A 27,403-nucleotide genomic window follows, 5' to 3' on the forward strand; every position below is an offset into this window, starting at 1 on the left:
GAAACTAAGGCAGCTGTTATCAATCCCCTCCTTTCCGTACTCAGCCCTCCCGTTGCCAGCTGCCCAGCTTCTTTCACAGTTAGGTTGCTGATCTTTTCAGAGTCCAGCCCCATGTGTTTCTACTCAGAAGTAAGCCCCATTCCAGTCAATGGGGCTTACTCCCAGGAAAGTGTGGAGAGGATTGTAGGCTAAATCTCATGCTTTGCTTGGTGGGAAGGCTTGCTTGTGTTGGTAATAGCCTGCACCATGGGGGGGCAGGTTGCTTGTGTCAGTGATTGCCTACACCATGGCGGGGGAATTCGGCAAACACTCCCTGGGTTTTTTAAAGCAATCCCCTCTGTTTCTACCACACCTGTGTGCGTGTGTGCGCTCTTCCAGAGCTCTTCCAGAGCTCCAGGGCTATTTCCCTGCCTGAGAATGGAGCCTTTTTGTAGTGTTTTGGGCTGCCTGGAAATGGAACGAGATGCCAGCGCAGGGCAAAGGTGTGTGTGACTTTTGGTTCCCCCACCCCATTCATGTTGAGACAAATCCCCAGATAAAAAATCCGTGGATAAGCAGACCGCACCTGTATATGACTTGACTCACAGCTGAATGTGTGAATTGTATTGAAAGCAAGACAAAACTGAGATTGTCATCTGTGCCATTTGATCTTCAGTGGCTGCAGTCATCACTTCATGGTGTTGACCAAACCTACAGTTAGAGTTAGTAAAAGCTTGTGTTCTTACCAATCTATATTTTACAAGTTTTCATGTCCTTCAAATCTGAATTAAAAACATTAAAAATAGAATAGAATAGAAATGGTGTCGTCTGCTGTCACAGAGGAAGCTTCTGTTTGTGCACTGAGCTCCTAGCAGAACCACTAGTTAAGACCCCACCCTATGCTCTTAATTGGCTGATTTTGTGTACTAGTTTCTTAACTGAATTGTTCACAGATTACTCATTTATAACAAACCACAATTTTGGACTTTTCTGGAATCTATTTTGCATATAAACTTAAGGAAATGCACATTTATAAATTGATACCCAAGTCTCCAACTATCAGTTGCTGACTACCTATGACTAACATGAACACTGGTAATTTTTCACTTCTTTATAAGAATGATAAATAAGACCATTTAGGCAATTGCCCAATTTACACATCGTATTTGTCTTTACCAGCTTATACTTAAAGATAATGGGAGATTCTACTTGGGTGTAAAAATGATCTGTGGACTAGCCCACAGACATACTGTATGTCCTGAAGAGAACCATCCTGTAAGCCAGGGGGGTCCAAACATTTTGGCAGGAGGGCCGCATCATCTCTCCGACACTGTGTTGGGAAAAGAATTAATTTACATTTAAAATTTGAATAAATTTGTTATTGTTGGCAACCTTCAGTCTCGAAAGACTATGGTATCGCGCTCTGAATGGTGGTTCTGGGACAAGCGTCTAGTGTGGCTGAAAAGGCCGATTCAGGAGTGACAATCCCTTTCACACTGGGAGCAAATATAGTGTATCCCTGGTCTGTCTCCCTAGCTATGGGCCTTCCTTCTTTGCCTCAGTCTGTTGGCAAAGTGTCTCTTCAAACTGGGAAAGGCCATGCTGCACAGCCTGCCTCCAAGCAGAATGCTCAGAGGTCAAGGTTTCCCATCTGTTGAGGTTCATTCCTAAGGCTTTCAGATCCCTCTTGCAGATATCCTTGTAGTGCAGCTGTGGTCTACCCGTAGGGCGCTTTCCCTGCACAAGTTCTCCATAGAGGAGATCCTTTGGGATCCGACCATCACCCATTCTCATGACATGACCAAGCCAACGCAGGCGCCTGTTTCAGCAGTGTATACATGCTGACATAAATGAATATATTAGAGATGGAACTTATATGAATGAAGGAAGGTCTTGCAGTAGCTCAAGACCTCTAAAAGACCTTGTACAAAGCAAGGCCAGCCTTTTCTTCACTGCCATGCTGCATCACAGACATGAAACAGCAAGTAGCAGAGGGAGCCCTAGTCCCCCAGTTCATGCGAGAGGTTGAACAGTTGCCCTCACGCTGACAGCAGTTGCCAGTGTGGGCTCCAGCAAGTCTCTGGAGGGGCAGAGGCTCATTGGACACTGGGGGCTCCCCACGGGCTGGATTGGGAGTCCCCGAGGCAGCAAGTTGCCCCCTGGGCGGAGGTTTGGGCACCCCTGCTCTAAGCGGATAGTGTCTAAGATGAGGCAATTGAAAATGACATTACTGTAATTACTGTAACAGTAATAATTTATGAAGATCTACTGAAATACAGATTACTTCACTAGCTTGCTTTTTTTACTCTTAAATACCTAGGGAAGGAGGTTCCTATTACTATTCTCAGACAGAGGCCAATTATTTATTGAGAGCTACAGAGCGCTCTATCAGTGCAAAGGAGACAAAGGAAGGTCAGGTGACCCCTTGACTGCCACTGCTTGATTCTTCTGTTGGGCTAAAGTTCCCAGCCTGTTCCACAGGGAAACACAATGGGAAGCAGCAACTGGCAGTTACTTCATAACCCACAAGAAGTTTTTCTCACACTTCAGAGTTCAGTTGATAGCAATAAGGAAGAAGCAGAGGTCAAACCGCAATCTAGGAATTATTTCTATGTTGTTGCTTATACTGTAAAAGACAGCAGGCCCCTGCTTTGAAGAACCTGCAATCTAAAATGCAATACTGGAAAGAAAGAGAAAAGAGAAGGAGATTGTGGTAGGGACAGAGAGGAAGAACATACCAAGAAATTCATTTAGATACCGTCTGTTCCGATACAGCCTTCAGGATATATGCAGAATATCCTGTTGCCTGTCTGAGTTCTACATTTAGCTCCTTGATAATTGCCTAGGCAATAGATGAGCCATCCTGAGCCTGTATAGAAGCTGTTAATGCCAGTGCATAATGCCCCTGGTCAGCACAAATGTTCGAGACCTTGGTAAAAGGTACAGAATATTGTTCAACTGAACCTGGAAGTACTAATCCTCTTTTTGTGTGTACACAGAATTAAATGACAACGGTACACAGAAGCCATGCATTTGTTCTGATCTTGTGCTACATCCCCCCTCAATCTGGGCTGCTATCCAAATTCTATAAAGAGTGGTTGTGGGGGAGGGAAGAGTGTGTGCATAAGGCAGAGAGAAGATTTTCCCAATGCTTAGTGGGGGTCGTCACTTCCTCTACCATTACACTTACCCAGCTGCAACACACAGCTATTTGTTGATCCCTTGTGCTTAAAGTCTCAGCAACCTGGAATGGTTTTGAATCAAGTGCCCGTACAGAATGAGTAATTGCTGTGGTACAAATAGATATGCAATTCAACACTACTTCACTTGGTGAGGTTTCACAACCAAGCAAATCAAATACTTACTGTCATTTTCCTCTTGAATTTGCATATTAACCATGTCAATGCAGTTCTGGATATCATTCCAGCTTAAATATTCTTGCCCTTGAGATGAAACTTCTAACTTAATAGTCATCAGGGTATCAGCATAACTGTAAAGAAATAATTAAAATCACTATATAAAAAACATAATGGACCTAATGTTAGAATTTCTTTTTCCATTATGATTCTTAAGATTCCTTCTAGCTTGACACACCCACATATAACAAAGAAGAAAAAACATGCATGCTCATTCTCCTATGTGCACACCAGCACATATTCTTCATGCTTCACAGAAGAGAGTCTTAAATGGAAGTATTTACCGTTGTAAGTTCTCTTCTTCTAGGTTATTAAAGCCAATGGCTGGGTTACTGAGGTGAGTCTTTGTCGCCACTATGTTCTTGCCTTCCAAAGCTTGATTGAGCAGCACCACTGCTGACAGCATTTCAACAGCAATAGACAGTTCATCATGAGACAGGTAGTTCTGTAGGAATATATTCAGATGACCAAGGAAACTAAGCTTCAGTATCAGAGAGGACCTATGGAACTAAAAACTTTCAAAGGCTGCAATCCTAGCACACGTTTCTGTGAGTAACCCCCTTTGGACCCAATAGGACGCTTCTGAGTAGACATGCATAGGATTGTGCTCAAAGGCTCCCAAGAATTAGAAAAGTCATAAGTCAAACAACTGATGAAGGAATGATCATAAGTTCACTTAGACATTGTCTCCATGATACCTCAGGGACTTCCATTTTGACATTTCATAATTTTACTGATTTCACCAAGGCATTGACTAAACCAACACTTTGGCAGGTTGTACTCCATCTCCAGTCTACATCACCCTCTCATTCTTTCCTTTGTTTTCTTCTTCTGCTCCTTTCCTTTCCTCCCTCCTCCCTATTGAAATGCCATAAACAAAGCTTCACAAAACTACATTAATGAAAACCTATATATCTACTCTGAAGTCCCACTGAGTTCAATGGGATCTATTCCCAAATACGTACATACAGGATTGAAGCCTTAATTAACTAATTTAATTACTAGTGGTAGAGGCAAAGTCCACTCTGCTCAATTCTGAATCATTATTCACAAGCACTCTTGCAAGGGGGAAAAAACACCTTTTCCAAGAGGCCTCTCCCTGCTCATAATTTGTATCATATTACCTTAATTTTGAGACGCAACTGAAAGTCTGTTGTTTAGCCCTGAACATTACTCACAGCCCAAAGCTGTGCAAAGCCTTCAAAAGGTGATTTTTTTTTTAAAGCTTCGGGGAATTCCAAACAGCACAGTCCAGAGAGCTCCTGAGCTTTGGAAACAAGGAATGTGTGCCATCTCAGAATGTGTGCCATGTCAGAGCTTGTCTGATTAGAGAGGGAAAGCTCCTTGAGCCTCATGTAAGTGCAAGTGCAGAATGGATATTCTGTGCCTGCTGACTCATATGAAGAGATCCGTACCCTCTTTTTTTTTTTTTAGTGCCACTACTAATCACTCATAATGACCACAGAACTGGGATAAAAATTGTGATGTAAAGCCTGCCAAAATAGACCTATGTATCAGTGGCATAGCTAGCTACCCATGTGCCCAGAGCAAAGTTAAAAACGATGCCCACCCGGGTCACACCTGGAAGCAATGTCACTTCTCAGTGTGATGTCACAGCAGCATTTTTTAAAACAGAAAAATAAAAAATCCGCCATCTTCCCCCCCCACCCCAGCCCCCACTCCTGTGCACCCCCCAAGAGGTACAAGTTGCAATTGGAATCTGGCTGCTTGCTCCCCTAACTCCACCGCCTCTTCCCACCCCATCCCCCTCCTGCTTTCCCCCCCCAACCCCCAGAGCAAGGGGAGCAAGCAGCTGGAGACTCATCCCCACTGCCCCTATTGAAAAGAGCACTCCTTTTTCCCAGCACTTTTTGCAAGAGGTGTGAGCAGCTCTCATGGGGGGGATTGCATGGGTGGTCAGACTGTTGCCCCCAAGCAGCCTGCTGCCCGGTGCAATTGCTACCCCTGACCCCCTCTAGCTATGCCACTGCTACTTATGGTTATCCTTCCATGATTAAGGCTTTCAATAAAATGTGCTCCTGACTCATCCTGATCCCATGCTAAGACATACACTGTGTAATCATGAATTTTGACTGTTAACCCATTTTTGCCCGGCCAACAGTGTACACATTTGCGTAAATGCAAAGTCGGGCAGACATGGCTTGATTGTGTTTCTCCCATAATGCACAAGGCACATTTGCAATTTCTAATGTTGTATGGTTAGAACTCTCTGCAAAAAATGTATGAGTCAAAGAAATATCCATGTACTACAGAAGTACCAATTCAGAGTAACAGATAGATTCTCAGGTAACTTGGAACATCAATGTTTGAGCACTTAAGATATTCCGTTATTTACTTCTAAACCTTCAGATGTGCACCCAAATTGCTTCCATCTTACCACAGCATTCTGTTGCTGAAGATTGAAGAGTTCAGACTGATAAACAGCAGCAGCAGATGGGTAAACTTCAGGCAATTGGGCTTCAGGTCTCATTAAAGCAGCAATGGTCTTATTCGGGTCTCCAGTACGAATTGCAGTGTTAATATTGTCAACTGCTATAAGTTCTAGGGGCAAGCAAAAAAAATAATAATCAGGGGTCCCTATCACAGTTATTCTATTTAATATTGTCTATTTGATTTCTCAGTTAGACCACTGCCAAAGCAAGCATCTCATTAATTCCACACCCGTCCAGGTCAAGTAGAACATGCCTTCAACAACAAATAGGATCTTCAAGACACAGTGGAGTGTATGTGTGTATGAAATCTGCAAACCAAGTCTTACATGAAGAAAATAGTCTCAGACTACTACAAAAATATGCTTACTGTTTACCAGCTGCAACTTTCTTCATAAGTGTTTGTACTGTGATTAGTAAGGGAGCAGCAGAACATATGGTCAGGCAATGTGACTGGTGACTGAGGGAAATGGATATTTGTTCTTCTGAACACTGGACCCGTTTTGCATACTTTCATAGACACATTCACAATGACAAAGACTAGAAACTATCCCAAATGAAAAAATAATTATGCTCACATCATGCTCAGGTGGGAAAGGAATGATATTATAAAACTATTTGGATGCACGTATGGGCAGGTTCTACATGCTAAGCAACAGGGGAAACCTTTGCTTATAGGGAGGCTCCACTTGTGCACTGCTTTGCCACAAACATAAGGTGCTGTTGGAACAATGATCATACGTAAAAGAGGGAAACTGGATATGTAGTAGCTTATCAAACTAAGTGGCTTCCAACAGTCAGTTTGTACAAACACAAGCATACCAAACAGTGAGGCAAAGTTGATACAGGCAGTTAAAACTTCCTAAAATTGGAAGAAATTAAAAACAAACAACAACAACAACAACAACAACGAGAACCTGATATAATAGAGCATCCACATAATCCCTACATTTTTTCCCATGTACATACCAAACAAAGAGCTGTTATATCAATGAATTGAAATGATATAGAAGATAGATTGCAATTCAGTCAACACACAGAAAGTTTGAAGTACATTGAAAGCTCAATTTCCCAGAAGAGAAGCTGAACACTACAGGAATTTCAGAAAAGCAATTTAGAAAAATGCAGCAAATTTAGAACCCCCTTAAAAATATATACGTAAAATAATGTTTAGTGTTTTAAACAAAAAATGGATATGCACAATGTTTTTCCTATTGATAAGGAATTATGCTCATTGCTATACTTAAGCGCAAAACAGGTTTGGCATATACAAAAGAAATGAACCAAATATAATTCCACTTTATATAGAATATAGTGAACTGACTAGGACTGAATCAGTAGACAGGCTTAGGAAAAAAGGAAATATTGAAGACTTGGCAATGGTGACACCAAACACACAAAAACAAACAAAAAGCATGGTTTGAAGAAACAAGGAGACTGAACGGGTTTGAAGTGCTTAACCTTAAGGTAAACCATGTGGAGAGACAAATGAAAATTAGATCTAGTTTACTCACTACAGTTGTGAGTCTCTGCTTCCTCATTGGCAACACTAACTTCATTCTGTATCTCACTTTTGTCGAGCATAATTGGAACCCCTTCTATCTAACAGATTAGGAAAAAACATTTCATTACATTAGACACACCCAGTTCCAGGGATACAAACAAAAGTGTGCCATTTTCTGCTTAACATCTCCCTCACTTTTAACTAGTATAGGGCTCTCAAAGCAAAATTTCACAAATTAGTTACTGCGGGCAGATCAGTGGGCTTCTAAACATTCAATTTTTAAAACTAGGATTTAATATATTTAGGTTGCAATCCTATACACAGTTTCCTGAGAGTAATCCCATTAAACACAATGGGACTTCTGAATAGATATGGATAGGATTGTGCTGTTATCCTTTAGCAATTGTCCATCGCTTCCAATGGTTAACAAAAAGCACACGGTTCATTGAGGTAAAATGCATATAAAGCATTTTCAAAGCCTCTACAGTATTCGTAAGAATAGTACCCAGCTCACACTGAAATCTATTTGGGAAAGCTAAAACTAGAGTGTCACACTAGCATGCTGCATTCCGTTACCTTTGTCCTCTGCCCTTTAGAGTCAAGTAACTGTGCTAGGTACCATGAGGAATTTTGCAGCAGAACTTCAAACAGGCTCAGAGCAGGGTTGTGCAAGCCTGCCATCAGTGCCACTTCATCTTGCCTGTCAATAGCCTCGTTCACTTGGGCTAAAGCTACGTGAACTGAAAGGAAAACAATGCTTACAAACAGCAGAATATTTTGAACAAGTTTCCATCGTCATGGTCAGCATCAACATGTTTTCATATATGAATCACCAAAGGCAGTCTTCTCTAAAAGACTAATAAAAAAAAATCAAAAGCCTTTTAGCTCTAATTAAGTAACCTGTTTTACAAGGAAAATTTCACAAAATCCTTCTGAAGTGTGCAAGGTCATATCGAAATGATTCTTAACTCTGCCTCACATTAAAGTGCAATATGTAAGAGGGGTCAAAATTTACATTATTTTGCCACCAGCAAAAGAAAGGGAGTGGGGAAAGCAGGCAAAGTAGTTTGGCATCTCAGTTAACGATTCTGCTATCACCAAGAATGGAGAGGACAAAGAAAAACCTTCTCACCCATCTTTAGTAAAAAAAACCAGGCATCTCCATAGAATTCCAGATAACTACTGAAGCACCAAATTATGCAGCTTTAAAAAATTATAGAATTTCTGTTGTAATTGAATGTATTGATGTTCTCCAATAGAATTAAGGCCAAGTAAATAACCCTGAAGTTACAGGAACCTTAGTTCTTTCAAGAAATGAAGAATTACTCACTGTTGACCTTATTGATGTTTCCCTGGATCTCAGCTTGCGTCAGCAACTCTTCATAAACATCTCTTTCCTCCTCCAAAATTGATCCATTCTAAACAATATAGTTATTGAACAAAAAAAATACTTTAGGACAAAAGGTTTCAGGGGGGAAATTATAAGATGCATTCTTGATACAAGGTAAGATTGTAAAGAGGCATTTAAAATTCCATTTGCTGATGTTGCTATTGAAACTATAACAGTGATATTCATCCAGAACAAACTGCTGTTCCATTTTTAACCAAAGAGATTAGGAAGCTTTGGCATACATGCATCCATAGAGACTCTATAATTGTTTATAACAGTGAATAGTGATTCAATATGTTACACTAAAGAATTGATCAAAGATTTGATGAGGAATAATCACATGTAGGCTGAAACACAGAGAAAGGAGAATGAAATGCAGTGCCTCTTAGAGCGCAATCCAAAATGCCCACTCGGCCAGTGCAAGTCCCTTGCACAGGCTGATGAGTGTCATGAAAGTGACATAAACCACTTTTGCACCACTCTCAGGGGAGATAGGCCGGCACACACACGTGCGCCAGCCTTCCCGCACTGACACAGGCCCTGGGGCAGAGTGAGTTTGCACAGGCCGAGCTCAACTGGCACAGGGGTCTGGGGAGGGCAGGAAGGATGGGGGAGGGGGCGTTCTGGGATGGGTGGGAAGGTGGGCAGCGAGCGGGAGGCAGGGCCAGGATCCAGCACTTATGCCGGATCCTAGTCCTGTTCCCAGGCAGCCTGGGCCAGCCCCGGCTGCTCGGATTTGCAGCACTGATTTAGGTGGTGTGGATCCGAGTAGCCCCATTAGGGCTGGTGCAGTGTTACCTGGGGTAAGGAAAATTTTTTCCCTTTGCTCCAGGTTGGCTTGCAGTCAGCCTCTTCAAGAGTGCCTTTTGGAGTCTGAATGTGGACAGTTTATTGAATATGTGTTTGTACACAAACACAGTAGGCATTTTTAACATAAAATTACTAGCAACATGCATTTAATAGGACCTCTGTACATGCAGATTGTGATTATCCACTATTTACTAGAGATTATCACTTGGGCAAAGTTTTACAAGCTTGGTGATTTAGAGCTGTCACATAAATGCACAAATAGCATTTTGATTGTTCTTTGGTAATTTGCACTTCATTTGGACACAAAGTAATAGTTGTAACAATGTGGGGGAATCCATTTTTCAAAAGCTGAGCACTGTCTGAAAATTGCATTATAGGAAACATGGCAGGAACTTGTGCTGATTAGCCAGAATGCACTGCCCTCAGCAGCAGCAGCAGCAGCTGTCAATCCAAAACAGAGGGCGCTGGTAGCAAGAAAGCACTCAAGGAAGAAACTGAGGTATTACTGAATCAATATATACTTTCATGTGAGATTGTTTTACAATGAGTTTGATGTACAGTACATTTTTAAAATGATTTTAAAAAAATAATGGACCATTCAAACATTGGATTTCCAAGATTAATGCAGACCTTACATGCCCTTTACATATAGCCATCTGCCTTTTCATGTCATGTGGCTTGATTTATATACTAGAGGCTATCACAAAACTATATACCTTTGTCTTGATAAACAGTATTTTATAGTTAGTTCACATCCACAGGTAGTTACATAAAATGACCCACTTCAGTACCTTCAGTCTTGCATTCTCTTCTTTTCTCTTTTTTGCTTCTGAAAGTTCCTTCTGATATTCATGGGCCAGATCATCTTCTACATTGACTAACATGGCATTGGGATTTTTGAGAGTTTTGAGAGTTTGATCTGCAACTCCTTTCTCAATAGCTTCATTAATTGCAATGACTGCAGCATGCACTGAAAAGAATACAAGTCCATCAAGATCTGATTTTTTAAGCATTTATATACTGCCTTCTTCATCAAAGGTGACCCAAAGAAGCTAATAATGATACAGAAATTATGGAAACAGAACACCATACTACATCCCTGCACAATTATTAAAAGGCAGGTGCAGTTTTAAAAAATCCACAGCCAATCCTTCTCTCCCAAACAAGAACCAACCTCTTGCAAAGACAAAATGAAAACTCAAGTTTTAACACAGCGCCCAAATGAGTGTGGAGTACAAGCCAATTAGGTCTCTATAGACATTGAATTCCAGAGCTGCTGCCATTACTGAAAAGGTCCTGTGCCAGGTGAATGATTGCCATGAAACATGGGCACACGAAGCAGGGTTCACATGACTAATGGTCCATATAGGAAGGAGCATATACAGGATGATGGTCCTTAAAGTATCTAGACTCCAACCTTAATAAGGTCCCCTAATAATCCACATACTTACTAGAAAATCTTTCTGAAATCCCTAAGCAGCAATTTTAAGAAACCATGTTGAAATGTCAGTTAGGTCTTTAAGGTTCACTATTCTAACAGTATCATTTATGTACGTACAACAATTCAACACAGAAGTGCAACTTTGCAAAAAAGTTGCAGAGAGTAGAAAGGCTTTATAAAACTTTCAACACCTTTACTGGAACATTTCTTTGATTTCAATGGACCTTTCCTTCAGCTAAATATGATTTTAAAGTTGCTTAGAAAGGAAGAGTTGACAGAGCAATTTTAGTAACATTTTTGTTAAGCGAAACGAAAAAAAGATAACACATCAGAGCAGCACACCTATTTCCAGGTTCAAACCAACAAATCTTTATTTTATTATACTTCGTTTTTTCACAGCACTGGAAACCCCTTTCCCTCTAAAGAGAATTTACTGTGGGATAGTTAAAAAAACTAGTGGAAAAAATAGTCAAGGTCTATTTGTTTTCTGCAAGCGCTACATTTCTGTAGATGTGCTCACCTAACAGGTGGCAATGCTAATTTGAGAAGGGGCAGGAAGTTGCAAAAGGATATGTACTGCAGGAGGAAAATATTCATGCATATTTTCTCTTATATTTTACATTGTATTATCAGCTTTCACATCTTAATCACTATGAACACACATGGAATGAATTACTGCATTATTTTATGAAAAATTATAAAAAGAAACAGAACTATGCAAAATGATGCAGTTAGCACACTGGAGAAGAAATCAAGTCCAGAAAGGGGTATTAGCAAATGAAACTCAAGAGAAAGTTGAAGTAATTTCAACTTCCTTGGGACAAATAACTCGGACAAAAGGGAGTTGAAGCACTTTTGTCCTTTCCTCTTTCCCCTCCCAAAATGTTAAGACATATTAACATGCTCTCCGAATTTATATGTGGTAAACAGAAACACAAAACACCACTAGAATAAAGTTGGTTTAAATTGAACTACAAATCCACAAGCCCTTAGTTCAAATCCTACCTGCCATGAACTCTCTAGGTGGTCCTTAGATAAATCATTCTTTCCCCAATTCAGTGTATCATCTGCAATATGGCATATGCAATATGGCATACTACTAGTGACATGCCCTCCTGGAATTTTGTAAGGCATACAATAAAATCATGCGCATGAAGTGCTTTCAACACTCAGTGTACTAGTTATTCTATTGTTATTAAAGATCACATGGTCAAGCTGTAAACAGTGGTATGAGTAGCCATCCTGTAAATGTTAAAATATGTGATTTTTTTTCAAAGATGAATTCATAGAGGCCCACTTACAGCTGCTGGCAGGACTCAAGTGCTTGTTGATAGTCTCAGAAAAATTAAAGGTGATATTATGTACTACAAAGCTTTAAAATAGTGCAGCTATGTACCTTGAAGTTGTAAAACTACCAATCTTGAAAATCAACATCATCTCTAGTTCAATGAGAACTCGAAGTCTGAAGTTTTTTCTTCATTTCCACAGAGTTTTAAAATATTTGTTTACAAGTAATAGTATGTACCAGGACACAACCACATGTGAGTTTTAGAGACTAATGAAGTTCACTTTTAAATAAAACCCTAGAACATTAAACTTCTTAGTATTAACTTTTAACAGAGGACTTTAAAGTGGTTTCAACTATGAAGGTTCGCTATAGACCTGCAATTTTCAACTGGTGGGCTGAGGGAGTTTGCAGCACAGCAATCGAAAAATCACTGAAGAACTCTTTTGGTTCTCCAGCTCTGGTTCTAGGGCAAACTATCTTTAGTAACAAATTGCTCTGCTAGCAGAGGAAGAGTGAAAAAAATTCATTTACTACAGATAGTTGCCCTAGAACTCTAGAAACTAGAGCCACGGAACCCAGAAGAGTCTCCTGAAAGGAAGTGACATCACAAGAAGACAGAGAGGACCAAAAAGGTCAGTGTGATGTGAGAAAACATTGAACACTAGCTGGCAACCTTCAGTCTCGAAAGACTATGGTATCGCGTTGAACACTGCTGCTACAGAAACATGCATTAGACAACCAAAACTGGCCAGAAGTTTACCCTTCAGTAAAATAAGTTAAGAAATGCTGCAGGTTTAAATATGGATCTGTACAGAGTTGTTTACTTAAACTCTTTGACCTTCACCACCTTGTAATGAAATAAAGCATTGTGCATGTAAGCCTATATTTTTGAACTACAAAAAAAAAAAAATCAAAGAGAGAGACCGAGGTAAAGACACCTTAGATCACAGTTTGAAAACAGAATGCACTGCACTGCTTCCTGACTATATTTTAAGGTAAGTGGCATTCATACTTATTGGCATGTTATCTAAAATATGGCAGAATGCTATTTTACCAAAACATCAGACAAACTTACATGCAGCTTCATCAACTGAAAGTTCACTGGCCAGGATGCCTCCAATTTTACTAAATGCTGGCATCTGTATGCCATATTTCTCCAGCTCCTTCCGCATGTTACTAATTTCTTCCTCTAAATATGACAAGGGAGGAGGAAGGAGAAGAAGTTAGGTGAGCAAACTGTTTAGGATTTATGATGTAATAAAAGCATAACAAAGCAGGGGGAGGGGAATACAATACAGAGGAGGCCAGATCCTGTATCCGCAGTTTCATTTATCCCTGGATTTGAAGAGGGAAATGGAAGATGAAGCGGAAGTGTAGAGGAGAGTGGCAAGCTAGAATGTTGGAGATGCTTTTAGCCCCCTCTCCTCCAAAATTCCATTCCATCCCCCTTTTCCTTTTCCAGTCCAGACAAAGAGGTTCACATATTTCCACAATTAGGGTATACAGCAACTGGCATGTCACCTTGATGTCACAAGTTCTTAGTACAGGCAAATCATAGAAGACGAATCTTTCTGTGACAGTCAGAATAGTGGGAATTTTTCCTGCTCAGTTGTAGCTAGGAAGTACAATAATGCCTGGGGAGGAAGGAAGTGATAGCTGGTGCTATTCTCATGACTCTCACCATCTTCATGGGGGGCTGGCCAGCCAATTAGGTTATAGTTGCAAGCTGGTCCCAGAAGCCAGTCAAGGAGAGTTTCCCAGTTTATATGAGTAGCCCATGCCTGCAACTTTCTACACTAGATTCTGGTAAATGCTTGGCTGTCTGAAAGTCACAACCATGAAACATGATAATTAAGAAGCACATGCAGTGGCACACAAAACCATGTTCTAGGATAGCTATAAGGAAGGTGAACTCCTTGGCATCTTATGCCAATCTGACACAAGATAAAATTCATCCTTAGTTCCATCAACTAGTGTCTGAACAATGTCCATACAAAAAGTCCAGTCAACATTCTGAGGAAATCATGTAAGTGGTTAGGAAGGCAAGTTGGCTTAAATGAACATGCCAGCACCCTGAACAGGAGCCTGAGATTAAGATAGATTGGACTAGAGAGAAAAATCTCTGTTCTGCTCCCTTGTTTTCTCTCTCCTCAACTGGCCAATCACAGCTGGATAAAAGAAGCATAGACCATGCCATCTTGTGTGTCTGACTTAGGTGCTTCTTGTCCCTCATTGTCCCTCAGCATGTTAAAAAGAGGCTTCTTGATAGGAGGCCCTCATTTTAAGGGGAAAAAAAATATGTGGTCTGGAAAGTTACAGGGATTTATGACCATCTAGCATCTTTTAAAAAAGCAGCGCGCATTCTTTACATAGCTACTTCACACCCACTTCAATAAGGACATGAAGAATGCTGGAGGAGTAGAGGAAAAACTGCCACATAAACGTACTGTTATTAGAAACTGCAATAATGCATAATTCCTTTGATGCAAGAAAACAGTTGCAAGTAAAGATTAAATGTACCTGTAAAGTCTACTTTCCCCAGCAAATCTTGAATCTGCGGAGCTATCCCTAGTTTAAACAAATATAAGCTGAAAAGGAAAAGGAGAATTAAGTGTCATATTGCAACATACTCAAATGGATAATATTAGATAAATAAGCTTTTGCCTAAAAAAAAAAATTCATATTCAAGTATATTCATTGGTTTTTATTGTGCTCTAGGAATCTGTTAAAGCACTCAGACAGGATTGTTTATTAACCAGTACAACGAATTTTCCGCCAGAAACAAGTTTAAGTTACCTTTCTGCTTATTTTTCAGGTGTCTCACCTTCATTTGAATATACACAAAAAATGTAGGAAATCTCTCTTTATACTTTAGTCTATTTTTCCTCCAAAGATAAGCATACATTTTTATTTTAAAATTAGGAGATTTTATTTTAGCTTTTTCAAGAACAATTTATTCATAATTACTCAAATGCTTTCAGAACTCTGAAATAATGCCAAAAATACAGAGTTCAAGAGCCTCCATTTTCATGTCAGTGTTACATGAAAGACTTACATTCAATACCATTCTAAAACCTGCACAGTAAAACCATCTGGATAACAGCTGAACAAATTCACATATTTATTCATGTCTTCCTGCCATGTGACAAGCTGTTAAGGATTTGGGGAATGTATTAAGATGCGCAAGGGACCAATCAAGATTGTTATTAGAAGAGAGAGAGAGTCAAAGAAGCTCAGATTTATTTAGAAAGCGGCCAGGGCATTTTATAGATCCAAAAGGAAGTATGCTCTTACTTAAAGAAGCTTAAAATTCCAAAAACTGGACTCGAGCAATATAGCAAAGAGAAAGCAAAAATTGAGATAGACCAAGATATTGAACACAAGTAGATATATTCTAAACTTATGCTTTAAGAGCAAAAGCAGCAGGCAGGCAAGCTATAAAGAAGTTGTAGGAATGTACTTGAAAGATAGGAGTTCCCATAATGGGGGAATGGGTTAAAAAGGGACTACCAAAGGCAAAGAGCAACCAGGACAAATGGGTCTCAAACTGCCTCAGATAGCAGAGCAATGAGGGAAGACAGAACCCCTTGCTCTCACTGTAGGCTTCTGGCATCTGCCTCCCCATCCTACCTACTTTTTCTCCACTTGTGGTTTTTCTAAAAAAATTCTAAAAAATTAACACATCATTACACATCATTAACATGCTATTACATCTGTAGTAATTTCCTCTATTATAAATTGATCAAGACTGCTGATATGTTTAAGATTCCTAGAATTAGGGTGAAGTCTGGGAATTACTTTGAAGCGGACACTGCTAATTCAACTAACTACAAACAAAACCATTTGATATTTGACCTAGTTGGGAAGGAAGATACTGTTTACCACTAGAGGGCAGTGGGATTTTGTTTTTCATTTGCATGTGATATTTTATTTATATACTTTGATTTTGTTTTATCCTGACTTTGGGGCTCCTTAGTACATTAGTATCAAAATAAATCCTCAATATTATTGTTTTTAAGGCATAACGCCCATCCCTGCAGGAGAAAAGGCTACAGTAGTTGATTCACATCCATTGTATGCAGAAGGCCCCAGGTACAATCCTTGGCATATCCAGGTAGGATTCAGAAATACCTTTCTGAAACCAGTAAACACTACTTAACTAAATGAACCAAGGATCTAGTTCAATACAAGGAGCTTCACCTTTAAAATTAACAAACACCTTCAGCTGTATTGTGAAATCTGAAACATATGCAAGCTACTCAAACAGCTTTTAAAATATAGTATCAACTGCAAGGCCTCAGCAGTAAAAGTTCACATTATATCAAACTGTGAATCAATGCAGCATAAAGACAGATTTAAGGACAAGCATTTTTCAGGGTATTATATGCAGGTTATACATGATGAACAAAGTAATCTGTTCAAGCAGGGAACTAAATATTAATAAAATCAGAGGTTATTAGTATCAAATACAATTTAAAATAAGCAGTAAAAATCCATTAGTGTGGAATACACAAAGAGCACCCAACAGAGGCCAGAGGTGTGAAATATGATGAATTCTTCTAAAGGCTTTTCATAGAATCAGGACCTACATGATCGAATGCAACCCTCTGCCAATGCAGGCTGTCCACATCTACAACATACCTCATAGGTGATTAGTCAAACCTCTGCTTAAAGACCTGAAACAATGGAGAATCTACCACCTTCCAAGACAGACTGTTCCATTGTCCAATAGGAAGAGCTTCCTAACAGTACAAACTAACATTTAATCAAAATTTCCTTTGTTGTATGTCCTGGTCCCATCCTCCAGAGCAACCCTTTTTGTGGTATTGTATGCAAGATCAGAGCTATAGCAGACAACATAAGAACAACCTGTTTGCTTGCCTAATAAAATGCAAGCCTCAGTCACATCAGGGTCCAAATCTGAATGTAGAAGCATTCCTTATTGCTAAGTGTGCCATTGTTTCTGGAGCATCATCTCCAGGAATTCACAAATGCAATGCAGTATTTCCCCAGTAGGCAAGGAAAATAGTTTTAGGAAATTTACGAGGTGCCTATATATTGTATAATGCTAAAAAACAAGGGAACACAAGACAAGAGTGAAACACAAACCTATTCCCTAGATAAGCAGCTCTCACTCACCCTATTACTGGACCCCTGTGGCTACCTGACCAAAAGATATTCTTCATCACCTCCCCCCCCCCCCGCATGCTTCTGTCTGTTGGTGAAGAAAGAATTTTAGAGCTGCCTTCCAAGTTATAGACATTCAAGCCCTCTTCCACTTCTATTACAGGGGAAAATATCTGCAGTACAAACACACACACACACCCCTACCTCTGTCCTTGGCTCTCACCTCTTCCCCTTGCAAAGCAGAAGGCTTCCACCACAGGCTACACATCTACCTAGCAACTACCTACCCAGTCTGTCAGAGATGGGAAATTCTGGGCAGGCATTCAAGAGAAGGTGCTGAACTAGTATACAAAGTTCATCCTCTCAAAAATGCATTTTGCTTTTGTTTCCTCAATTTATGTACAGCTGTTCATTTATGGATTTTATATCTGTGGATCTTGCTCAATGCAGGTTCCCTGCCCTGAATCCACGTTGAACCAGACTTGGACCAACCTGAACCCTCCAGAAGGTGACCAGAACTGTGTTCCATTTGCCTCTGGAGCGCTTTCTGAAGCCCGCAGAGGTCGCGTAATCCGCCTGTGGCCTCTGTGGGCTTCAGCATTGCCCTTGCAGGCAAAAAGAGCTATTTCTGGTTTTATTTTTATGCCTTTTAAGGAAGTGGGCTCCCAAACTGTGGGTCTGGACCCACTGGTGGGTTGCACCCTGAATTTTGGTGGGTCCCAGCAGCCAAGCAGACTTTCCAATGAAAACACTAATGATGTTTTCCAATAAGATCACCAATGATACTTCCAAAAATGGAAGGATCAGATAACTAACTGCCTCAAGGCTTTTCAAAAACCAGATAGCTGCTAACTGCCCTCCAAACAGCTTCTACAGTTTACAAGTATTGTAAATATAGGGAGATAAATGTTGAAGCATCTTTTTTCTCGTTATTACTACGTGTAAATAAAAAAATCTAGAAAGAAATAATCTTTAAGTCTCATAAACTTAGGTGGTTCCCAATAGAGTGTCAATTTAAAACACTAAAAAGTTTGGGAACCACTGTTTTAAGGCATTCTTGGACCCAGGGAAGCCTCTCTTCAGAAGAGTTTAAGGGGCTGAAACCATGGATTTCATTATACATGGTTTTCAGTATCCGTGAGAGGTTCGAGAATGGATCCTTCGTGGGTACTGAGGCGCCACCTATACGTACACACGTGTGAGTGTATAAACGGGCACTGCCACTTGCTGCAATCATTAAGTCAAAATTGGCAATTGATGCAGTCAATACCCAGTATCTGCACACTATATTCCTGTGAATTTGCTTAACCACAGGAAGGAAGAGTGAAACTCATCTTGCATGTTTTGTGGTCTGTTACCACCTGTCTGTGGCCATTCTCCAATGATCCCAGCATCCACGGCTGCCATTTCAAAGCCATCCATGACCATTCTGAAGTCATCCAGGTCATTCTGAATGTGTTTATCCAATTTGATTCTCCCCATAACCCCCACTGATCCCATAGGATCAATGGTTCCATGTCTGCAGACTTGGTATCTGCTGGGGTTTCCAGAAACCTAACCCTTGGGGATACTGAGAATTGATTATATTTTGCATGTGTGAAAAACCATCACAGTTGGGATAGCAGGTTTAAACGCAAACTCAAAAATAAGCCTCTCTGTATAGGAACAGTATGGATTCAAGTTATCAAGGATCAGGGTGGAATTATGATTTCAAGGATAAGGTAGGCCAGTGGTTCCCAAACTTTTCAGAGGCCCTGGAGGCTGTTGTCTGTTTTATACATGCCAAGGGGTGTGGCTATAGCAGTGATTGGGAAGAAGTGCTCCCCCTCCAAGTAGTAGCTTATTTAATCCTTGATGCACATTAGCTAACTTGCCTCGCCAGTTTTGTGACCCAAAAAAATTGGGTCATGATCCACTGGTGGGTCCCAGACCAACAGTTTAGGAACCACTGAGTTAGGCCTTATGAATCATTTCATGTGTATGCAAGGGTCCTGAAAGTACATACAAGAATTCTTTTCCAGATTGCTCAAATATTAATTACAAGTGGCCCATGGTCATCCATGGGTTTGGCATCCGGAGACCTCCAGGATCCACGGGTGCTTAATGCCCCCCCCACCTGTGAGCCTGACCACAATACAGCTCTGGTTGGGCCTGGAGGCTTTCTGAGGCCTGCAGAGGCCATCTGTGACCATATGCCACGGACCCAAAAATGCCCAAAAATACCCCCCAAAAACTACTAGTTTTACGATAAAACTGGAAGAGATATTCTTAATGCCTTATAAGGCATTAGAGGCCAGGGTAGCAGACACCCATATGGGTAACAGTGAAAAGGGCAAGAGGAAGCAGTTCTCATATTTATGCAAGTATTCTGAAATCCAGACAAATCCGAAAACCAGACACCTTCTCATCCCAAGTAGTCCAGACAAGGGATAATCAACCTGTACATGCATCTGTAAACTGTTCATAAAACAAATTTATTGTTCAATTTGTGCAGCAAAGCACATGGAAAAAGAATAGAAATTTGGTGGAAAAGTAAAAGTTCTTTTTTTCAAAAAGAAACATTTAATACGAGAACCTGAAACTAAACCTTATTTTCTTCTGCACTTGGGGGCTCATACTGCATTTTAAACCCAATGTAATCAGTAAGGGAAAATGAAATCCCAAAAGAAAATACTGCACAACTGAAGCAGAATACGAGAATGTACAAAATTGCCACAGCAGTTATGCGCAGATGAACACAGTGTGGGCAAGGCTCTATGCCTATGTTTATTATAGTAGTCAAACTATCAATTAAGCCATCTTCAGTACAAGAGATACAAGCATTTGAAATTCTTGGTTCGGTACTCAGCTGAACATCAGAACACAGACTGTGACATCAGCCTGGAGCTTAGCTTACCACTTAACAAGCTGTTTAACATTAACAGCGTTATGTGTCCACTTCACAGCTTCAAACTTGCAACCAGATGCACCAACAAAAATCCAGCTCCAAAGTTTTCGAATGCCTTTCCAGTCTATATATTCACATGTTTCTAAAAAGGTCTATCATTTTGGAAATTTAACATATTTTTGCTTTGTTTAATTATGTTAAACCATTCCTTATCAAAGATTGCAAGACAAGTAACATCTCAATAGCTTATTTGCACTCCTTCCAATTAATTAAAGGGGGTCTCCTTTTGAATTTCGAGTGCTTTTCATGAACAAAAATAGATTCACCAGTTAGTCAGCTCATTAACCTTCATAAGCCAAAATTTCTTTTTTTAAAAAAAGGACAGAAGAAGGAAGAAGCGGTTTCCATTGCACTGAGCCAAGAGCACTTTATTAAGAAAGAGTAATGTTCTTGCAATGCCTTAACTACTGCATAGAAGAGGACACAAAAGGCATCATTAGGGAAAATTAGATACAGGTGGGCCCCCCATATTCACAAATTCTGTATCCATGGATCTGGCTCAACCCAGGTTCCCTGGTCCTGCATGAAGTCAGACTTGGCCTCAACTGAACCCTCCAGGGGTGACTGGAGCTGTGCCTTATATGGCATAAAAATGTCACTTCCAGTTTCCCTTAGGAAACTGGAAGTAGCATTTTTTCACCTCCACAGGCCATTCTGAAGCCTGCAGGCAGATGTGTGCTGTCTCTGTGGCCTTCAGAAAGCCCTCTGGACGTGACCAGAGCACTGCTCCAGTCCCCTTTGGAGGACTTAAAGGGGCCAATTGCGGATTTGATTATTCGTGAATTTTGTCATCCGCAAGGAATCCGAGAATGGATCACTCGTGGATACCAAAGCCCCACTTGTATTGATAATTGAGTTTCTGAAGGCCAGCAATCACTTGCTTCCACAATTTTGTGGACTAAAAACAAATCTAAGCACAAATATTTCTTATATAAAAACAGCAGGATACTCTGATTAAGCAATCCTTTGACATGCCAGGAATATGTTACATATGAAAATGAACTGTCCTGACTACCTCATCAACTCCTTAGAATTGGTGAATGAAAACCTGAAACATGAATGAAAACCTGCACAGATTAAATTTTTAATACTACAGTATTGAGATAGCAAAAGGAATATCTGATAACAAAAAGATTCCAATAGCCACTGGCAGACTGGATTTGCCAAACAGGTGACAAGTATTTCCACAGGTGGCAAGTATTATAGACTCAAGTAGAATGACACACACAGTTCTTCAGCTGGTCGGTCATCCTAGGTTGGTTTCCCACATGTAATTTTACAGTGAACCTGTACCCTCAGCTCAATGCAGTCATGTGGTACTTGAACAATGCTCTTTTGCAGTGGACTACAATGGGGGCTGGGGATTCCCCTGGGGGCTGGGGATAAGAATAGGCCCTCGGTTTGGCTGTACTTGTCGTAAGAGGCAACTAAACAGCCATCGGGTAGATGGGACTCATCAGCCTGAGAAGGCAGCTCATCTGAGAGAAGGAAAACTCTGATCCCAAACCTCCACTGCCTTGTGGCTACATCCAGTTATGGAAAAGGCTTCAGGAGTCAACCTCGAGGCAAAATCCGGAGCCGGAGTCCCTGAGGCAGTTCATGGCTGAACACAGTCACGTTCTGGCAACTCCTGCGACGCCACTGGAACCAACCGTATTGGCCTCTGCCTTTCCATTGGACCATTTCAGCAACGTGGAGAGGGGGCATTTGCTGCATGGGTAACAGCCTATCCTCCATACCTACTTTACCCAGGCTTCGCGCACTGGAGAGGACTCTCTGTTCCAGAACCACCATTCAGAGCGTGACACCATGGTCTTCCGAGACTGAAGGATGCCAACACACACAATGCAAAAGCCCACCAAGCCCAAAAGCAGAAATGAAAATTTTCACTTTAAAAACCAAAATTTCTAAACTAGTTGATTAAGAATTCTGAAATCACAATGGAATGAAGTTGCTGATCTCTTGACTAAAATATGCAACTTCTCCCTCAAAACGGCCACAGTGCCAGAGGATTGGAGGATAGCAAATGTCACACCCATCTTTAAAAAGGGAAAGATGGGGGACCCGGGAAACTATAGGCCGGTCAGCCTAACATCTATACTGGGTAAGATGGTGGAATACCTCATCAAAGATACGTAGAATCTCAAAACACATAGACGAATAGGCCTTGCGCAAAGAGAATTAGCATGGCTTCTGTAAGGTTAAGTCTTGCCTCAAACACCTTTTAGAATTCTTTGAAAAGATCAAGAGGCATGTGGATCCAGGAGAACCTGTGGACATTATATATCTGGACTTTCAGAAGGCATTCGACACGGTCCCTCACCAAAGGCTACGGAAAAAAACTCCACAGTCAGGGAATTAGAGGGCAGGTCCTCTCCTGGATTGAGACCTGGCTGAAGACCAGGAAACAGAGAGTGGGCATTAATGGGCAATTTTCACAATGGAGAGAGGTAAAAAGCGGTGTGCTTTTCTTTTGTCTGTCCTAACTCTCCCAACACTCAATTTTAGTGAATGTCCCCTGGTTCTGGTGTTATGTGAGAGTGTAAAGAGCATCTCTCTATCCACTTTATCCTTCCCATGCATAATTTTGTATGTCTCAATCATGTCCCCCCTCAGGCGTCTCTTTTCTAGGCTGAAGAGGCCCACATGCCGTAGCCTTTCCTCATAAGGATGGTGCCCCAGCCCAGTAATCATCTTAGTCGCTCTCTTTTGCATCTTTTCCATTTCCACTATACCTTTTTCGAGATGTGGCGACCAGAACTGGACACAATACTCCAGGTATGGCCTTACCATAGATTTGTACAACGGCATTATATTAGCCATTTTGTTCTCAATACCTTTTCTAATGACCCCAAGCATAGAATTGGCCTTCTTTACTGCCGCCGCACATTGAGTCGACACATTCATTGACCTGTCCACCACCACCCTAAGATCTGTCTCCTGATCTGTCACAGACAGCTCAGAACCCATTAGCCAATATGTCTCCTGATCTGTCACAGACAGCTCAGAACCCATTAGCCAATATGTGAAGTTTTGATTTTTTGTCCCAATATGCATGCCTTTACACTTACTTACATTGAAACGCATCTGCCATTTTGCTGCCCATTCTGCCAGTTTGGAGAGATCCTTCTGAAGCTCTTCACAATCACTTCTGGTCTTCACCACTTGGAAAAGTTTGGTGTCGTCTGCAAACTTCACCACCACAGTGCTCAACCCTGTCACAAGGTCATTTATGAAGAGGTTGAAGAGCACCTGTCCTAGCACAGATCCTTGGGGCACACCACTTTTCACTTCTCTCCATTGTGAAAATTGCCCATTGACACCCACTCTTTGTTTCCTGGTCTTCAACCAGGTCTCAATCGAGGAGAGGATCTGCCCTCTAATTCCCCGACTGTGGAGTTCTCAGTAGCCTTTGATGAGGTACCGTGTCGAACGCCTTCTGAAAGTCCAGATATATAATGTCCATGGGTTCTCCCACATCCACATGCCTATTGACCTATTTAAAGAATTCTAAAAGGTTCATGAGGCAAGACTTACTCTTACAGAAGCCATGCTGATTCTCTCTCAGCAAGTCTTGTTTGTCTACGTGTTTTTCATGCCTATGTGGTATTAAAAGTTATACATTCTGGACACTAACCAAATAAGTATCACTGACATCTTTTAGCAAGGAAGTAGGTACTTAAGAACTGCAAAGTAGGCTGGTTCTGAATCCCAATTTACCTTAGTGCATGAATGCAATATATCATTCGAGGTATGTTCTTCCTATCATAGACATCTGTTGTCTCTGGGTAGAAGATCTAAAGGACAAAATCCACACACACCATCAAGTGTTATGTTCGTAATCAAATGTTATACTAGTCAAATTGGTTAATTAAGGACAGCATAGTACACTGGATTAATCTTGTACTTAGATATGGAAAACAGCTTTGAATCCATGAACATTAGGTGTCCCATGTCTAGAGATTTCCAGTAAATCTTGAATCTTAACATTTTCCGGAGAACTACATCTACTGGGATTCTATTTAGCATTTTTTATTGTATACACCATTGATTTTAATTTACTGGCTCCTCCCCACATTACAAATAAATGCAGATCATCCTGAGTCCCTTTGGGGGAGGAAGTCTAAAAAGAAACAAAAGCTAATACCAACTATTTCAAGGGATATTTTATATGCATTTATACAATGTCAGAAGGTGATATGGAAGAGTTAAAGCGAAATGCAATCTGTCAACACTGTCGTCAGTTATACAAGAGGAGCCTTTTGTTTACAAGGTTAATACTAGGAAAGTGGCAAATAATCCTCTCTTTAGAGATTTTGGCTTCTCCTACTGTTCCCAGCCCCATTGCCAGGTCTCCTAAGCAGCTCACATTTGCTTGACCCAACAGCACCTCCTGTAGCCAGCTGGAATGTATGTGAGCCTGCTTCTATTCTGCATAGTCCCAGCTGCTTTGGCAAGCCAGGGCCAGTATAAGAATTCCGTCGCTTTCACTCTAGTGCTTTTCCATAATTTTTTGTGAGATTGGCAAGTGAACAAATGCCAGTTTCAGATTCTCACTACATCAGTTGCTCCTCTACATGCACAAGTCTCCTTATTTTAGGAAGCATTGTAATGGGCACAATAAGCATTCAGCGTTCCAATACATACTTTAGGTAGGCCAATGGACTCCATTGCACGTAACCACTGTACTGTATTATCTGTATGTCGGAAATGAAGACCTGATCGCTAAAAGAAAAGAAAGAGAAATAATTATTTTAGATAACACAAAGTACCTCTGGATTCCTAGGTATTACCGACACATGACTTTTGAAAACAGTCTCACTCTAAGTAACAAGGTGAGCAACTTTAAACTTTATAATCTACTTAAGAGTAATTCTGTTAAGTTTTTTTTATTACCCACAGAAGCCCATTAAAGTTAAGAATGCTATTCAAAAACAGTTTAAGGTTGCACTCTTAGTGAAAGTGGAAACTCCAACTGTATACAGTTGTGCGTTGCTTAACGACAGGGATGTGGACCGGCACCCTCATCATCAAGTGAGGCTTAATGTTAAACAAAGCAGCTGAAGCCGAGGGGAGCACTTGCCTCCAGATGCTTTTCTGAGCCACACAGAGGCAGTGTGCATCTGTGCGCTGCCTCCGTAAGGCTCAGAATACCCGTTTCTGGTGACAAAACTGAAATTGACTTTATCCACCTTATAAGGCATTTGGAGGCCAAGGGAAGTCCTCCTGGGAAGTTATGTCTTTTTGGCTGTTTCAGCCATTCTGAGCCTTGCAAAGGTAGTGTGCAGACATGCATTGTCTCTGTGGTGCTCAGAAAAGCCTTCAGAGGCAAAGGGAGTAGAGCTCCTTTCAGCTTCAGAGGTTTGGGGAGGAGGGGAACAGGAATCAGTGGCAGCCGTCTGCATATGCAGGCTGTCACTGGTCAGAACGTCACTAAGCAGCCTTCACCTGTAATTGTTGAAAGAGTCATGTTTGAAGAGGAATGAAGAGGAAATGAATGAAGAGGAAATAATTTTTTCAATCAACTTTACTGCAGGCTAGTGTGCTCCTATTCTGCTTGATAACAATTACACACACCTGTGGAGACAAACCTAAAATATAATCCGCAGAGACTTATTCTCAATAAAGACTATTGGTCTTAACAAAAAGAGATGCTGCTTAATTTCAATTTGTGAACATGACTTAGGAAAAAGTGCCAGAGTTTAGTAGTTTATAATTCGGTTGAAAGAAAAGTACTTGACTATGAGTAGATAATTCCAAAATATTCCAGGTATTATGATCTCCACTACTTCAAATCAATGTGTGCTTTCAATAAATCATGAATGTTACTTCTGAGAAATGAAACTGTAATCAAAGCCCTTGTAATTCAGAAGCTCAATTTACTTTAATCTCAGATTAAACACATCAAATCCTTCTGAAGAGGTTCAGGAGTTCATCACCTCATGTTAAAAGATGCTATCCAAGACATTTTTTGAAATCTCTTGCATCGTCAAGAAGCTGAATGATGGTCAATTCATATAACAAGTGACAAAAGAAAGGAATCTGGGACAAGCAAATGACAGTGTGGCAGCTCTCTCTGTTCTAGGCCTCTATTAAAAGTATGGAATTTGCAAGCAAGTTTTAAAGAGCATTTAGTTTACTTTATAACGCGTTTGTTCCACATCATAAATCTTCTTATCAGAAACCAACTTCGGTGCAAAAAACTTGGCTAATTTGGCAAGGTAAACACCATTTCTTAATCCTTCCTCCAGTTCAGTAGTGGGTGGCAGCTCTTCATCAAGACAGACTTCCATCCATCTGTAAATATAAAAAATGAATTTTCCACTTTAGTGGCAGTAAATTTCATACAATCTAATGCTCTATAGCCTTGCTGTAATTCAAATTTGACATGAGGATAGGAAATTAGTTCTTAGTAATCAAGTTGCACTACTTCTGAGACCATCTAATCAAGGACTGTTCAGTTTAAAGCTCATAGATGGTCAACGCCTTATGGCAGAAGTCTAAAAACCCATAATTTGTGAGAAGATTCAAGAAGGACCCACCTAAGAATACCTACATCACTCTGCATTTCTCATCCTCTCTCTGAATTCAGAATCAAATGGTTAAGTTAGCACCACTTTCCATAACCTGCTGTAGCCAACCAGCTAAATACAGCTCATCTGCATCTAAGGTTTTCACTTGTGAACTGCTGGGTCAGTAAAAAAAACCTTAAGTGCTGTGTGTGCGAAATGTAGTGACAAGAAGAGAGTAGGGGAGAGGAACAGAAGGCAGTAAAAAGGGGAGAAACAGGAATGAAGTACAGTGAAGATAATATCTGAAACAAAAAGGGAAGAGGTAATGATGTGCAGAGATCTGTAGATACAGAAGAGGGAGACAACAAAAAACAAAAAGTATAATTAAGAAATGAGGCTGCAGAAAGACCCCATGGCTAAGGAAACAAATGCTTTGAAAAAGAGATGGTGTGCATGCTACAGGACACAGACAAAAAAAGAAAAATATACTGAACAACCGAAGTGCTTTTTCCCAGTTAATCAGTTATGTAGACTCTCTG

The 27,403-nt window shown here is 40.6% G+C and overlaps 1 protein-coding gene across 2 annotated transcripts in view; it reads right to left on the reverse strand.

Annotated features, from left to right (window-relative positions):
- IQGAP2 (IQ motif containing GTPase activating protein 2) overlaps positions 1 to 26,649 on the reverse strand; it is an 82,088-nt gene extending 55,439 nt beyond the window's left edge. For both annotated transcript variants that reach the window (XM_066613459.1, XM_066613458.1), the window contains exons 1-10: positions 26,493 to 26,649; positions 25,000 to 25,077; positions 24,073 to 24,149; positions 14,799 to 14,866; positions 13,354 to 13,467; positions 10,341 to 10,519; positions 8,680 to 8,767; positions 5,794 to 5,957; positions 3,680 to 3,840; positions 3,345 to 3,469 (exon numbers count right to left, since the gene is read on the reverse strand). In XM_066613459.1, coding sequence (XP_066469556.1) covers positions 3,345 to 3,469; positions 3,680 to 3,840; positions 5,794 to 5,957; positions 8,680 to 8,767; positions 10,341 to 10,519; positions 13,354 to 13,467; positions 14,799 to 14,866; positions 24,073 to 24,149; positions 25,000 to 25,077; positions 26,493 to 26,645 — 1,207 coding nt within the window. In that variant the 5' untranslated portion in view covers positions 26,646 to 26,649. The remainder of the gene's footprint in view (positions 1 to 3,344; positions 3,470 to 3,679; positions 3,841 to 5,793; positions 5,958 to 8,679; positions 8,768 to 10,340; positions 10,520 to 13,353; positions 13,468 to 14,798; positions 14,867 to 24,072; positions 24,150 to 24,999; positions 25,078 to 26,492) is intronic.
- Positions 26,650 to 27,403: the final 754 nt, after the last annotated feature.

The sequence above is a fragment of the Tiliqua scincoides genome, chromosome 2 (genome assembly GCF_035046505.1).
Source record: "Tiliqua scincoides isolate rTilSci1 chromosome 2, rTilSci1.hap2, whole genome shotgun sequence".
NCBI lineage: Eukaryota > Metazoa > Chordata > Lepidosauria > Squamata > Scincidae > Tiliqua > Tiliqua scincoides.